The sequence below is a fragment of the Lissotriton vulgaris genome, chromosome 1_2 (assembly GCF_964263255.1).
Source record: "Lissotriton vulgaris chromosome 1_2, aLisVul1.2, whole genome shotgun sequence".
In the NCBI taxonomy this organism is placed as follows: Eukaryota; Metazoa; Chordata; class Amphibia; order Caudata; family Salamandridae; genus Lissotriton; species Lissotriton vulgaris.
Genome location: NC_141686.1, coordinates 310,894,613 through 310,909,554, shown reverse-complemented (window position 1 = coordinate 310,909,554; position 14,942 = coordinate 310,894,613). Strand labels below are relative to the sequence as shown.

At 46.5% G+C, this 14,942-nt stretch overlaps 1 protein-coding gene across 7 annotated transcripts in view; it reads left to right on the top strand.

Annotated features, from left to right (window-relative positions):
- The window catches only part of STX3 (syntaxin 3), a 251,816-nt gene that overhangs the window by 152,415 nt on the left and 84,459 nt on the right, over positions 1–14,942 (top strand). For all 7 annotated transcript variants that reach the window (XM_086953333.1, XM_086953330.1, XM_086953332.1 and 4 more), the window contains exons 2-4: positions 5,079–5,156; positions 12,045–12,144; positions 12,866–12,940. In XM_086953333.1, the coding sequence (XP_086809459.1) occupies positions 5,079–5,156; positions 12,045–12,144; positions 12,866–12,940 (253 nt within the window). The remainder of the gene's footprint in view (positions 1–5,078; positions 5,157–12,044; positions 12,145–12,865; positions 12,941–14,942) is intronic.

The window sequence follows — 14,942 nt, the reverse complement described above, 5'->3', positions numbered from 1 at the left end:
GCTCGTGTTGTCAGTTCGGGCAGAACTCTTCCGATTGGAACTTGTTGTCAGTTCGGCCAGAACTCTTCCTATTGGTGCTCGTGTTGTCAGTTCAGGCTGGACTCTTCCTATTGGAACTTGTTGTCAGTTTGTGCACGACTCTTCCTGTTGGAGCGGAACCAACCCTCCTTATTTCCTTTATCTGTGATAATGGCATTCAATTTGTGTCTGTTATTGGTGTGCATGAGTGAGTTCTTGCATATCAGGAGGTGTTGGAAATGATGTGGAGTCCTAGACCTTATCTTGAACAGTAACCTATTTAGGGTCGGTCTGTGTAGTGAAAATACTTTGGGCGCAGCATTGAACCTGAATCTCTTGGCAACCCAAAAGTGCTCGTACTGCACCTCTGGTTATCTATGATTAGGGCTCCCGGTTTTATGGTATTTTTTTTGCCATTTACGTCTGTATTTATCCATATTTATTTTTTGCTAATTTCATCTGTATTTATCCATATTTATTTTGGGTTTTGTGGAAAAATTAGGCTGAAATGAGTATATTTCCACATTTATTTAACTGATCAATACGCGCTCGTGCTTGAATGTCTGCCAGGTTTCAGTGGTGTGAACACCCTTAGAAGATAAATCCGTGCACTTATATGAAAATATGCACATTTCAGTATCAACCTTGTGCATCTCTACTGCTGTTAAAGCCTCTTCACCAAAAGTCCTTCCTTTTTTAAACCCCTTATCTATCAATACACACATCTTTTAGTCAGGTTGATAGTGGCAGACGGTACTTAGAATTACTCAAAATGCAGCCCAATTTATGTTTTTATCCACATTTTAAAATAAATGCAGACAAGAAAATGATTTTTTTCCGTCTGTATTTATCTGTAAAAATGAGTAAAAACGGAAAACAGGAAGACTTATCTGATTATGCAGTGCTTTCATTGAACGAGATAAAAGCTATTATCACCCATTCAAAAGCGGTAGTTGTTTTAGTGATCTGTGAAGGATTAAACGCTGAATCAACCATGCATTAATCCAAACCTGCAGTCTGAAGCGAAGCACCCCCACATTCACCCTGCCCCCATTGAAATATAACTGTATCCTACTGCAGTTGAGGCGCCTTCTTTAGCCCCTGAAACTGCCCTGCACCAAACCAGCAGAATGTCTCTATTTTATTGTGTGATTTTATCACATTTGTGTTACGGCGTGAAGTGCTTTATGCATTCTGTAGCATTGTTTGATAGCATTTCTAGGTACCCTCAAGCTGTGGGCTTGTGGTAGTTTAGTTATACCTGCGACTTCAGAGTCTAGTGACCGGAGTCCGGGAGGAGAGTCCAGTGACCGGAGTCCGGGAGGAGAGTCCAGTGACCAGAGTCCGGGAGGAGAGTCCAGTGACCGGAGTCCGGGAGGAGAGTCCAGTGACCGGAGTCCGGGAGGAGAGTCCAGTGACCGGAGTCCGGGAGGAGAGTCCAGTGACCGGAGTCCGGGAGGAGAGTCCAGTGACCAGAGTCCGGGAGGAGAGTCCAGTGACCGGAGTCCGGGAGGAGAGTCCAGTGACCGGAGTCCGGGAGGAGAGTCCAGTAACCAGGGTCCGGGAGGAGAGTCCAGTGACCTCTGTCTGGGAAGAGAGTCTAGTGACCCCTGTCCGGGAGGAGAGTCCCATTGACCCCTGTCCGGGAGGAGAGCCTATTGACCCCTGTCCGGGAGGAGAGCCTAGTGACCCCTGTCCGGGAGGAGAGCCTAGTGACCCCTGTCCGGGAGGAGAGCCTAGTGACCCCTGTCCGGGAGGAGAGTCTATTGACCCCTGTCTGGGAGGAGAGCCTAGTGACCCCTGTCCGGGAGGAGAGCCTAGTGACCCCTGTCCGGGAGGAGAGCCTAGTGACCCCTGTCCGGGAGGAGAGACTAGTGACCCCTGTCCGGGAGGAGAGTCTATTGACCCCTGTCCGGGAGGAGAGCCTAGTGTCCTCGGTTCGAGATGAGAGTCCAGCCACAACGGCCCGTAGAGACCCGTGTGAAGGTCCTGACCGCTGTGGGCTGCAATGTTTCAGTAAAATTCCCCCTCGAATCTGTTGCTGAAAGCAAGGGCCTCTGCTAGAAGAGTTTGAGTGTGGATACAATTAGAGGTGTCAAACCAACAGAGTTTTTAGCCAATGCCTTGTTTTCTACAAAGACATGCAGACAAACACATTTAAAGTTAGTGAAACATTCTACATGATATGTATATTGAGAGTTCATCGGTGTCCCAGGACCTTAAGGTTTCAGCATCAGTTGCCTCTGAGTGCCCAGAGGAGCTGAGCCTGGCTGCTAGCTGTAGTGGACTTTGGTGATTCTTGCAACCAATGATGAGTTCCACTTCTAAATAGTGACCAAGTTTACATTGTTTTGCAAGCAGGCATAGGAAATGCAAGCTCCCAGCAAGCAATGACTGAACCTTTCATTTGGGATTGTTGTCACTGACTGCAGGAAGTACTGTTCACTGTTGTAAGTCGGGTTCTTGATTGCATGGATTTCATTTAGGCCGTGATTACTATGTGTCAATAAATGCTCCTAGCTGCCTCTATTAGCAGTGTTGTGATTGCTAGTTGGGGAGTTCCCTACCAGGCTCCTGAATGGGCATTGGGTCACGCAAGCTTTTTGCATGTTATCAGATTTGAGTCACAAGCAGGAGTGACTCGCTCTTTACTGTCTCTTCCAGTATCGGTGTTTGTCTCTGTGTCGTAGTGTCCGATTTCGGCGCGTCACTCTGTTGCATTGTCATTCCTGGACTTTTTGGTCCCAGCGTCATTGTCTCCATGCCCGGTGTCATTATCATCATGTGTTATATAGGGGCAGGTGTGTAGGTGTGTGGTCCCCAAGGCCAGGTCTTCAGTTTCTAGTGAAACTCAAGAAATGAGGGGAAGGCTCTGATGTATTGAGGTAGGTCCTTCCATGTCTTGGGTGCGATGTAGGAGAATGAGAGACCTCCAGTTTTGCTTTTGCGGATGCAGCGAGTGTGCCAGAGAGTGAGGCTGAGCATCGGTGCCTGGTGTGTTGATAAACGTGGATCGGTTGTTCGGGTATTTTGGTCCTGTGTTGTGTCGGACATTGTGTTTGTGTGAACAGTTTGAGTTGGCAATACTTGTGAATGAGGAGCCAGTGAAGCTTACTGAGGTGCGGAGTGATATAAAAGAATTATATCCATCTGGGAAAGCACGGCTGGGATTACGGAGTGTCGCCTCTGCAAATACAAAAGAGAGTCACTGGCCCACATCTTACTTTGCTGCCCTGCTCTGCGGCTAGTTTGCAGAATCCATTTCCGACCCATTCTTCTCCAACTAGGCACTCGCACAGCAAAGGAGGCAGTCCAACATCTTTATACTCTGGACATTGTGAAGCATATGGCCAACTTTGGGAAATGTGTTCACCATACCCGTATAATACTGAAGGACAAGTCCCCAGAGGCTGAGTGCAGTGAGCAGTCCGACGGCCCCTAAATGTCCGGGTCATTGTCTCGGAAGGCTGGCCAACACTGAACTACAGACTTGCTTAGCTTAAAATCCAGTTGTATGTCACCTGCTTTTATAAAAGAAGGATTTAAAAAAAGCCAATTTAACAATGTCCTGCACATATATTTATTCTTCGACCCCCAAAAGCTTTTAACGTTGTATTTTGTAATGGTTTTGATTAACCACACAATTAAAGAATTCATTCATTCACTGAGCCAGTCTGCTTCTCCGATTTTGTCCCAGTTGTGACTTGGAGTTCTGACCCTGGTAGGGGTGTTGAATTGAGGTGTGCTGAAGGAGCGGTCGGTCCATATGAGTGGTGTGGGGGAGTTGTATTTGTTGCTGTCACTTGTGGTGAAGATGGGGCCCCGTGTGAGTCCTGTGGTGTTGTGTTGGTTGTGGGATGATCTGGGTGAGTCTGATGTGACTCAAGCTTTTGAGGAGTGCTGGGTTCATTTCGGTCTTCCATGTGAAAGTTGAGGCCCCAAAGTAGAATGTAAGCTCTGGAATCGATGGTGCGGGGAGCAACAAAGTTAGTGCTGAGGTTGGTAAAGGTGGCTTGTGATCCGGGTGGCTTGTAGGCAACGGTTCCATTCAGTGTGAAGTTTTTTGAGATTTGCAGCTGGAAGTGCAGGTGTTCCATAAGTGGGGTGGCGTTCTCTGTGGATATTGTGCATTTGATGGGTTCCTTGTAGATGATCGTGAGTCGTCCTCCTGGCTTGTGAAGGTGGCCCTTTGAGTGACCTTGTAGCCTGCTGGGATTGCCATGGCGATCTCTGGAGCCGATGAGGGGTTCAGCCAGGTCTCTGTGATAAAGAGGATGGTGGGTGCATTGCTACTCAGCAGGTCGGATTATTTTGGCTGTGTGTTTGCTGAGTGATCATGTGTTGAGAAGCATGCATGCGAGTGGGTGTTGGCGTGCAGGTTTGCTGAGGTGTAAGGTGGGGTGAAGGCGTTGATGCTTGTGTGGCATGTGCTGAGAGGGTGTTGAGGGCGTAGTTAGTATTTGCTTGGGGGCATGGCTGTGTGGCTGCTGGCGAACCAGCAGTGGGTGCAGGTGAAAGCTCCTAAAGTGGTGTGGGGCACGGCAGCAGTTGGGGGAGCAGCATCCTAAGGAGTACTTTGGAGTATCGCTCTGTGGTGATCAGACCAGGGTTCCTGGCGCTGGGCGTGGTCCAGGCATGAACAGTCACAGACAGGCTTGCCATAGGCATGCCCTTGGGATGCCCGCGATGACGGGACCGTGAATCCTGATAGAATTGAGGTCTGCTTGTGTAAGAAGGGAGTGTGAATCCTGATAGTAGTGAGGTCTGCATGCACAGGGCTGGGAAAATAAACCCTGGCAGTGAGGGCGCTGTGGTTAGCCCCCTATTCAGAGAGAATGTAGCTCCTCGCAGTTGCCATCTCGGGGTGCTTTTGTGGAGGCATGACAGCATGTCTGTAGTGCTTGGAAGGCGACATGCAGGAATGATGGCACGAGTACATGAGTGAGCTGCTGCTCCTGCATGTGAGGCTTGGATTACTAGTGTTTGTAAGTGCGCCCCCGGAAGTGGGCTCGGCCCTCCCTGTTCGCCTGTTTCATGCTCACCTCCCTGCTTCATTTCAGACGCAGGACACGGACGATGTGGACGACGTGGAACTGGCCATCGACAACAGCGCCTTCATGGACGAGTTCTTCTCCCAGGTATGTCCTACCTCCTGCTGTGCTCATGGCTGAGCCCCCACTGGTCAGGGGCCCCTCGCATGGGGTATACATGTTATTTATGTGGGGGGGGGTCTGTTCATATCCTACCTCCTGCTGTGTTCATGGATGAGCCCCCACTGGTCATGAGCCCCTCGCATGGGGTATACATGTTATTTATGTGGAGAGGGGGGGGTCTGTTCATATCCTACCTCCTGCTGTGTTCATGGCTGAGCCCCCACTGGTCATGAGCCCCTCGCATGGGGTATACATGTTATTTATGTGGGGGGGGGGGGTGGGTCTGTTCATGTCCTACCTCCTGCTGTGCTCATGGCTGAGCCCCCACTGGTCATGAGCCCCTCGCATGGGGTATACATGTTATTTATGTGGGGGGGGGAGGGGGGGTCTGTTCATGTCCTACCTCCTGCTGTGCTCATGGCTGAGCCCCCACTGGTCATGAGCCCCTCGCATGGGGTATACATGTTATTTATGTGGGGGGGGGGTGGGTCTGTTCATGTCCTACCTCCTGCTGTGCTCATGGCTGAGCCCCCACTGGTCATGAGCCCCTCGCATGGGGTATACATGTTATTTATGTGGGGGGGGGGGGTCTGTTCATGTCCTACCTCCTGCTGTGCTCATGGCTGAGCCCCCACTGGTCATGAGCCCCTCGCATGGGGTATACATGTTATTTATGTGGGAGGGGGGTGGGTCTGTCCATGTCCTACCTCCTGCTGTGTTGATGGATGAGCCCCCACTGGTCAGGGGCCCCTCACATGGGGTATACATGTTATTATTTTAGGGCGGGGTCTGTTCATCTTTGTTTTTCTGCACGCGGACCCTATGCTGACCATGATTCTTGCCCTATGGGGGATGCTGCAAGATCATTTCTTCCCTCCTCTGCCCTGACCGCTGCTGCAGGTGACCAGCAGCTGCTGCAAGTGGCCTCACCGGCTGACCACTATAGGAGTTAGTCAACAATTCCTCATTGGTCCCAGCAGGTTATCGCCTTCCTCGTGAGGGTGGGTGGGGGGCACTGATTGAAGCAGCCTGAGTCTGAGATGAATAGAACAACTCAACACAGTCTAGAGGGGTTTGTAGCCTTCACACCAGCCGCCCCCCCCCCCCGACCCCCCACACACAACGGAAGTCTTCCCGTCCCTTCCAATCCGCTCCTTTTCTGCTGTTAAGTCCATCCCTGATCTAATTCTCTGGTCAATCTGTTGCACCCCCTCTGCATTTGCTGCAGCCCCTCCAATGCCCCTGATGTCTCTTTAGAATACTTTCCCTCGCAAATATTTTTGATCTAACTTTTCTCATATTCTCTCCTCAAACCTTTCATTCAAAGACACTGATATCCTCGATCACATTGACAATTTCCATGGTGGGATCTATTTATCCCTAAAACGGGGGTTTCCAAACTTTTCTGTAGTATGAACTACTTCTGCTCAATGAACATCACCCGAGCTGCTAATATTATTGTTTTAATATTGACCACATCCGGCAAGTTTACATTAGTGGCCACCGTATGCAAGAGTACCACCAATGTGAGTGCACCAGGCACATTCGTCAGCTGTAATGTAAACAAGCATTTGCAATGCAATAGGTCTCGCATTTGTTAAAGTTAGAGCTATTGGCATTGAAAATAACAATGTTTTTTATTTTTTATTTATTTGCAGTGGAGTTATATTTGCATAGCACTATTGCCAATGGTATATAAAAAGCAAAAGTCAAAAACATTGTCATTTTCAACGCCAACAGCTCTAACTTTAACAAATGCAAGACCGGTTGCATTGGAAATGCAATTGAAATGATATTTGATTTGTAGAAATTTGATTTGTAGAGCGCATGGCTGCCCGAGAGCGTCCCAGCGCTTGCTTAGGGAACCCGTCCTGGTATTCCCCTGCGAGATAACCCATTACTGGGCATCCCCAAGGTGAAAGCAAGGCATCCCGCTGCGAGGGGCCGTTGTGGAGATTAAGCAAGCTATTGCCCAGAGTTACAGAGTGGGACCCCATGATTGGAATAGGCACCGAGGCGAGAATTGCCAGGTCCGGGGAAATTTGAGCCCAAGACCCGCCGAGGCGGGGAATTGAACCCTGGTCCGGGCCAGACCTCTGCATCAGGGTCTGCCGCTCCAACCACTTGAGCCACACTCGCATTTGTTGGAGTTGGAGTTATTGGCATTATAAATGGCAATATTTTTTACCTAGCATGTTGCAGGGTGCAGTGCCATATGTGGCAAAAAGAGGTCCCAGGGGACCTTTTTTTTGGGCTCATATGTTACTGCACCTTGCAGAAGATATGTTAAATCCACCCAACCCATAATGCAATGCATGCAAGACAGAACCACAAGTACATTCAAATAACAATGTCCATATAAACAATTTGTAGGTTTGAAATGTGACAAAAGAAATGTATTAATTCCGGATTAGGTTGAACTCTGTGTGGAGCTGAGGAAGGGAAATTTATAGACGGTCTCCTATAAATGTGAGGTGTGCTAGTGTGTAAAGTAACCACTGCTACGCTTGTTTAGAACCGAGCGTGTGTCTTTCCTGAATCCCTTTAAGAATATAGTGCTCTGAGGCTGTAATTAAAACCTAGGGAGAAGCAACACATATAACAGGGGGTGTCCTCATGGGAGGTTACAAGGAGAGATAGTGCAGTACTAAGGAGGGACTATTAAGCCAATTGACCAATGAAAAGCCACCATTTACAAATGACAGGAGCCAATTAAAAAGATGAGCGAAAGTGGGCGGAAATTTATGCCCATATCCTGAATACAGCCTGTCTCGAACAGACCTCGCATGCGCTGCTAGGCGAGACCTAAAAATGCTTTGTCAATTTGGAATGCCTCTACATGCGTGACACATAATAGCTATAGATGCAATGCCGCTGGCACCAAGGTAATATTAGTAATAAATCTTCCCCTAACATCAGCTCATGAGTTCTGAAAATGTACACATGTCCATCTCAAACACACACTTTTCGATTTTGGTTTGCATGTATTAATTCAAACAAAGCAAAAGCTTCTACTTCAGTAGGCTGGGACACACACAGGAGAGCTACTTATGAGTAGTTGGATAGCGACCAATAGCTAATGACCTACTAGTTGGAGAAGCCTGCCCTAAAACGTAAGCTCTTTCTGAGGTACTCTTGTCTGCACCTTCTAATCCCCTTGTCCTTTCCATTTTCTTTGAACCTCAATCTTTAGTTTTCTGGATTCTCCCGACTCCCACGGGTGTCTATCACTGTTTTGAGCTTGCTCTGTTTCTCCTGTTTGCCTACCAGTTGATTTGATGAGCCCGATTACTCGTTATCGTTCTCATCATGTAGTGATTGCTTCATTTTGTTAATCCAAATTTTGCGGTGTGATCTCATTGATGTTTGTCTGGTCTCATCAATTTCCTATAACTTTCCTTCTGATTCCTTCATGAATCTCCCAGTTACACACAGCTCTGTCCTGCATCTTATGTCTCTGTGTAAACCGTGTGACCACATCTACTTCGTTATCATCTTTATAATCCCTTAGAGCTCTATAACACCCACTTCCATTGATCATCGAGAGAGCATCACACTTTGAGATCTTGAGGTCCTACATCACGTCCTATTTGCGATTCCAGGCTTCTTACTTGAATCTAGACATAGTACGCAGTCATAGGGCCTGTCGAGTTTGCTGGCCAGGCCTATGCCCAACGTCTGCAGGCAGCCAGCCTGTTCATGGCACTTGGCCTTGTGCAGCATGGATGCCCGCAGAGTCTGGCCATTAGCTAGAGACTGGGCCCAAAGCCCACAGGTGGTAAGTCTGTATTGTGCGGGCCATCTGGGGTTGGTTATCCCACAGGCCCAGCGCCTAACACTCCACAGACCGCCTGTCCTCTTTTTATTATTAGTTTTTTTGCTTTTTGTTACTTATTATGATTTTTCCTTCATCATATTTATGTTTGTTAGTTATTTTTGTGTTTTTCTTATTTTTATCCCTGAATGTGTTTGCTGATGCTAGTTTCAGATTCTCTAACTCCAAATTTGATTATTGAGTCCGTGAACCAAGACTCTGGTCTTGGAAACACCACAATTAAATCCACTTTTTAAACATTTTGAGACCTTGAAGGTTCTGTTTTGCCAAAGTCCATCCACACATGACTCGAGTTAGAGGGATGCTCCCCCTCTCCTTTATGGCTGCTTTATTTATATTTGAACAGTCTATGGAGACTGAGCCCTGTGGTCGGTGATAGCAGCCACAAGAGAAGGGTGTCTCTTGTGTCCAGCCTATAATCTCCTTAAGGTCAGCCGACCCATGTTTGGGTCTGGGCACCCGGATTGGACAACTGGAGCCAAAAAGCTCCTTTATCCAAGGGAACACTTACATTTGAGTCTGCTAATTGTCTTTAGACCCTGGTAAGAAGGGAGTTTGCAAGCTGACTATATAACCTATCTCTGCAATATAACCCTTTTGAGCCCATCTGACACAATTTACTGTCGCTTAAGTTCTCAAACGTCTTCAAGGATGTGAATGGAATCCATCCGAAGCACCCCTTAGTAAAGTTCTAGCATGATGGTAAGTTTCAAGTAATCTGATTTCAGCCATCTTTAGGTCAGGCATACCCGACAGCACAGCGGTCTTGTTGAGAACGGCCGATCATAGGCTTACCAAGACCTTACGGCCTGATTTAGACCTCGTCAGACTAGTTACTCCATCCCAACGGTGGCCGATATCCTGTCTGCCAAAATATAAATTGCATTATATACTATGGGGTTTATATTTCGGCGGACGGGATATCCACCCATCTGCTGAGATCGAAATCAGGCCCTTAGTGTTCCTATATCCCACCCGTTGCTTACCATTTGCTGGCTTTAGGTTCACTCTCGTTTGCTTGCTTCTTTTTATTTGGCTCACCTTCCACTTTTCCAGCTTTCCCCTCCACTGGAACTTAGCCTCTTTCCCGGCCCCTCAACTGGCTTTCTTGTATTAGTTTACTGCTCATTTTCAGAAAACTCTTTTTGGTTCAGCACACCATGAGAATGCATGTGTTTTCCAGCTTCTCCCCTGTGTGCTTCTGCCCCATGCACCATGTTACTCTCTCCATGTGCTTCTTCCGTACTCCCCGGTGCTCAGTGTTGCTATTTCCCTTGTGTGCTTCTTTTTTCCTCATTCCCCCACATGGCTTTAATTTAATTTTATTTCTCCTTGCTCCCACCTGCTCCACCGTTGCGCTCACTACTCTACTACCCTTTTTCATCTTTTTTTATTTTTAATAATGGTATTTTTTTCGCAGGCCAGGTAACAAATTGCTGCTGGCAATTAGTTGCGCATTTGCGCAGAGGTTAAGCTATTGGCATTGTAAATGACCATGCCTTTTATTTATGGGCTTTCCAAATCAACACATACATAATAGGCATTGTAATTTCTAATGCTGATAGCTCAAACTCTCGCAAATGTGAGACCACTTTAATGGTGGCTGCGCCCCTTTCTTTAGACGCTGCTCCCGTATTCAGGTTACAGTGAACAGCGTCTAAAGAAAGGGGCTTGGCCAACATTAAAGTGAAAGCGCGGTATGGGGCACTTTCACTTAAAGAAAATAGATAGAAAGCAAGTTTCTGTAGTGCAGCCGCTAAAGTGAAAGGGGACCGCGCCACAAATTAAATATAGAAGCGCGGCCGCTAAAGTGAAAGCGGACTGGGAAAGGTCCGGTCGTTATGGGCGGTTACAAATGCAGACAAGGCAGTGCCAAGGAGGGACTAACAAGCCTATTCACAAATGAAAAACAACTATTTTGAAAGGACTGTAACAGGAGCCAATTGAAAAGATGGCCGTAGCTTTTATTCCGTTCCTCAATACACCATGCCTCACAGAGCAGCGCATGCGCTGCCCAGGCTCGACCTAAAGTGCTTTTATGCTACTTGAATTGGTAGGCATGTGCACGCATGGTGACACATGCCTGTGTTTCCATCATCATGCAGTAGAGACTGCGTCCTTCCACCCTTTTTTCTTTCTTTTTTGGTCTTTCTGGATAGCATCAGTGAAAAATCCTTTTTGGAAAAGCTGTGCAGCTTTACAGAAAAGCATTGGCAAAGCCAGTGTGTCCCGAAGACAAGACCTAACAGCTTTGCCATTGCTTTTCTCCGTAGCAGGCAGGAAAGTTTCCTGTGGAAGTTAAATTATGAAACGCTACATTTTTGAGTCCCCTTCCCTCTTTGTCTAGTCTCTTCTCCTAACTCTCCACGTCTTGTCGGCCCCTACTGCCCAGGCTCAAAGGCCTTGCCCTACGGGTGATGGTTGCAGGGTATGGCCTACAACCATCCTAGCACCCAACCTCAGTGCTCGCTCCTACCGCACTGTGCATTCCCGTTTGTCGTGCACAGCAGAAGTGCCCAAAATTGTTTTTCTGGTGACAAGCTTAACATTTTATAAATATCCATATTTATGTGACGCGCAATCAATCAGGGTGTAGACGTGCAGATCTTCGGCCTCATTCCTCTATATAGTCGCTGAACTCCTTGGTGACTCTCAGTATCCTGATAATGCACGGCAAGGGGCACATTATCTATACATATGCGCATGGAGTATTTATTTCCATGCACAGATTTATTACTACAGCGCAAGGGTGTTATTACCAGTGTAGAATTTATCTGGAGAAACCCCAGACCTTTATCAATGATATATCCTGCATGTGACCTGTCACTTTTTCTTATTCAAGCCTCCCCTCAGATCCCTCACTTTTTTCCCCTGGATCATTTCCTCGTACACATCTCCTCCACCTGTTTTCTCCCTGCTAGGATTCTCTTTCGATCACCAATTCATTCCTCACTTACATCCTCATCTCATTTTCAGCTGTCATTGACTTGGAGAGGTTTTGACCCTATTCTGTCCTCTCCTTCTTGTTTTGTGTACAGATTGAAGAAATCCGACTGAACATTGACAAGATCTCGGAGGACGTTGACGAGGTGAAGAAGCTCTACAGCGTCATTCTCTCGGCGCCAATTCCTGAACCAAGTGAGTCATGCTCGACAAAGAGCCTCGTGCTCTGGTGATTGCGGGGTGAGGCTCCATCTGTATCCTATTCCCTCTCTGAGTGCCTAACTCCTTAAAACAGATCCTTTCTGCACCACTCATGTGCATCAAAGCGACTTGTCCCTGCTCCTCAGTCTCTTAAGCCTGTCGATAAAGTTAATCTAACCACGAAGGCAGCTGTGCAAGCCATATCAAATAGAAGAGTTTGCCAAGTTATGCAGTTGCACAAGGATGAACTGGGATTGGCTGTTTTGGAATTTGCAAGGAGCAGATTTCCACTTAGGAGAATGGACTTTAAATATTTTCTGTGTTAAATTAAAACTCATCAATGAGAACAGTTACTTTGAGTGTTATACAAAGTCCCCTAAGAGGACTCTATTCCCACACAATCTGTTCACCTTATGCATTATGTGTCTGGAGCTCAAGGAAGTATTTCTGACGCTGCATCCATTGCTGTTATTCCCTCTTGAAATCTCAGCAACTTGAGTTGTAAGTTTGGTATTTCAGTTTTTGGAAGTGAGTGCGGTTCCATCTTTTGCACTCTTGTGAGTTGTGGGTCTGTGTCCAAACATTCAATCATCTTCAGTTCTTGGTTCATCGCTTTATTTTCCATCGTGTTCCTGTTTGTGTGCTTCTGGTTTGGTTGAAGCCCCCTCGTCACCTGTTCTGCGCTGACTGTTTAATCGCTTTTCTCTTGTCTTAGAGACCAAGGATGACCTGGAGAAACTGACGGTAGACCTCAAGAAACTGGCAAATAGTGTCCGAAACCGGCTAAAGGGTGAGTGACCGTACCTGAAAGTTCCTTAAGACTGCTGTGCTAGTCCAACTCTGTAATCCTTGAGAAACCATAAACAAAGACCACACCCTCTCACTAATGCCAAATGTCTTGAAAATCCAAACATCAAAAGTTATTCCATCAGCATTCAAAGCAGCTGATTCTTTCCAGACCCAACACACCCCAACAGTTCTATTTTATAGAACATCGCCCATGAACTATTGACGCATCCATCACACTCTAGAACGGATTGCTCCCCGAAGCACCAGCTGAGATTATTGAACCCATCCTCTCCTTGCCAGAACCAAGGGCCACAACTGTGAACATTGATCAGACATTCACCCATCGGGTGACCAACAGAATCAACAATCATAGACTGTCCCTCAAAGACACTTGACCAAAGACATCCGGTCCACCCCTGCGATCAGAGCCGCTCCAGCTCTGAAGAGTCCGCCCAGTTGTGAACCTTGTATCTCTCTTCCTAAGTGGATCTTCTCACAGCTCTAACATGTGATTTAGACAAGAACACACGCTGCACCCACTGAGTTAACCCTCTCTTATACGGCTTTTCCAGATGCAGGGTTGCTTTTAAATATTGGTTAGAACAAAACTGGTGACCAACAGGTCTCTGTGACTCCAGCTCACTCTGAAAGAACCAGCCTGGGAAATCCGGCCAGACCCAAACATTGATGCAGTTCATACTGAGCTTCAAGACTAAGCCTGGGCAGATTTTTAATTATGTCCGAGAAATCAGGGTTTTTTGCTGATTCCGAGTTACTCTTTGGTGCTTAGTTACCAGTAGTAATGCTAATTCGCCCGCTCGCTTGGTTAATAGGTATTCAGGGAAAAAATCCTACCACAATAGCACGTTTAGTGAGCAGAAGCATCTTCTTGCACTGCTGTTTATGCTCTGTTGCATTTAAAACTAGTTATTAGTGCAAAATGCATCCTTGCATATTTTTTGGACACATAGGGGAATGTGTCTGCTAATAAAACAGCACTAAATGCAGAATTACTCTTCCCATGTAATTCTGTGTAATCTTGCCGAGTCTTTGTGAAATTCCGCCTAATTATGCTACATGGAATTATGCGAGCCACACCCACTCCTAGTCAAGACCATCTCTTCTAATATGTTTTTATAAGACTTCCCCTCTGGACACGATTTATGCATTCACAACAGTCCTTATTTTTGTTCCTTCAGTCACAGTGTATACATCTCCGCCTTAGCGCCTAGAAGCAATTTAGTTCTGCAGTGTGTGCAATACAAGCAAAGTAAATGTAAAGATGTTTAAAAATAATCCACAATAGCCTTTATGCTGCCAGTTCCAATGCCTACCTGCCTTGACCATCCATGACAGACCAGTAGCTACATTTGATTGGCTCATTACCAAATAGTAAAGTTGCTCATAAGAGTGTGTGCCAAAATCCTCTTCCACTGTTTTCTCTGTCGGGATCTCTCACCTGCTCCTGTGAGTTGTATTCTGTCTTTATCTGACACTCTGTAGCTGCCTTGAACAGCACCCAATAACATGCAATCTATGTAGACACACAAACACCCACAACCCGCCCTATGAGGTTGGACACCTTTTAATCTGGAAAAAGGAAGATTATAGAGTTAAGATTAAATGGAAATGCAAGACTTTGTAACCAGGGATGGGAATGTCTGAAGGTTCCTGCTGTGGTATTTAGCAGTCTCAGAGCCTTTGTGAGTTTTCTTTATGGAGATAAAATAAACCCTTTCTCAATCCCTGGTAGCATGACTCAAAACTGTTCGGCAGGTCAAAGACAATGCGTAAGACTTTAAAAAGTGCACACTCAGTAGAAAAAGTCCCACAAAACAGAATAGAATTTCACAACCAATTTTAAAACCAAGAGAAAAAAAATTATAAGTAAAAAAGACCCTAATGGAAAACATCTAGTAAGGGAAACTGGAACTAGAGGTATGAATTTTTAAAGATTTAAATGAAAAGCTGTCTCTCCATGGGACAATCTGAAATTGAAGCCA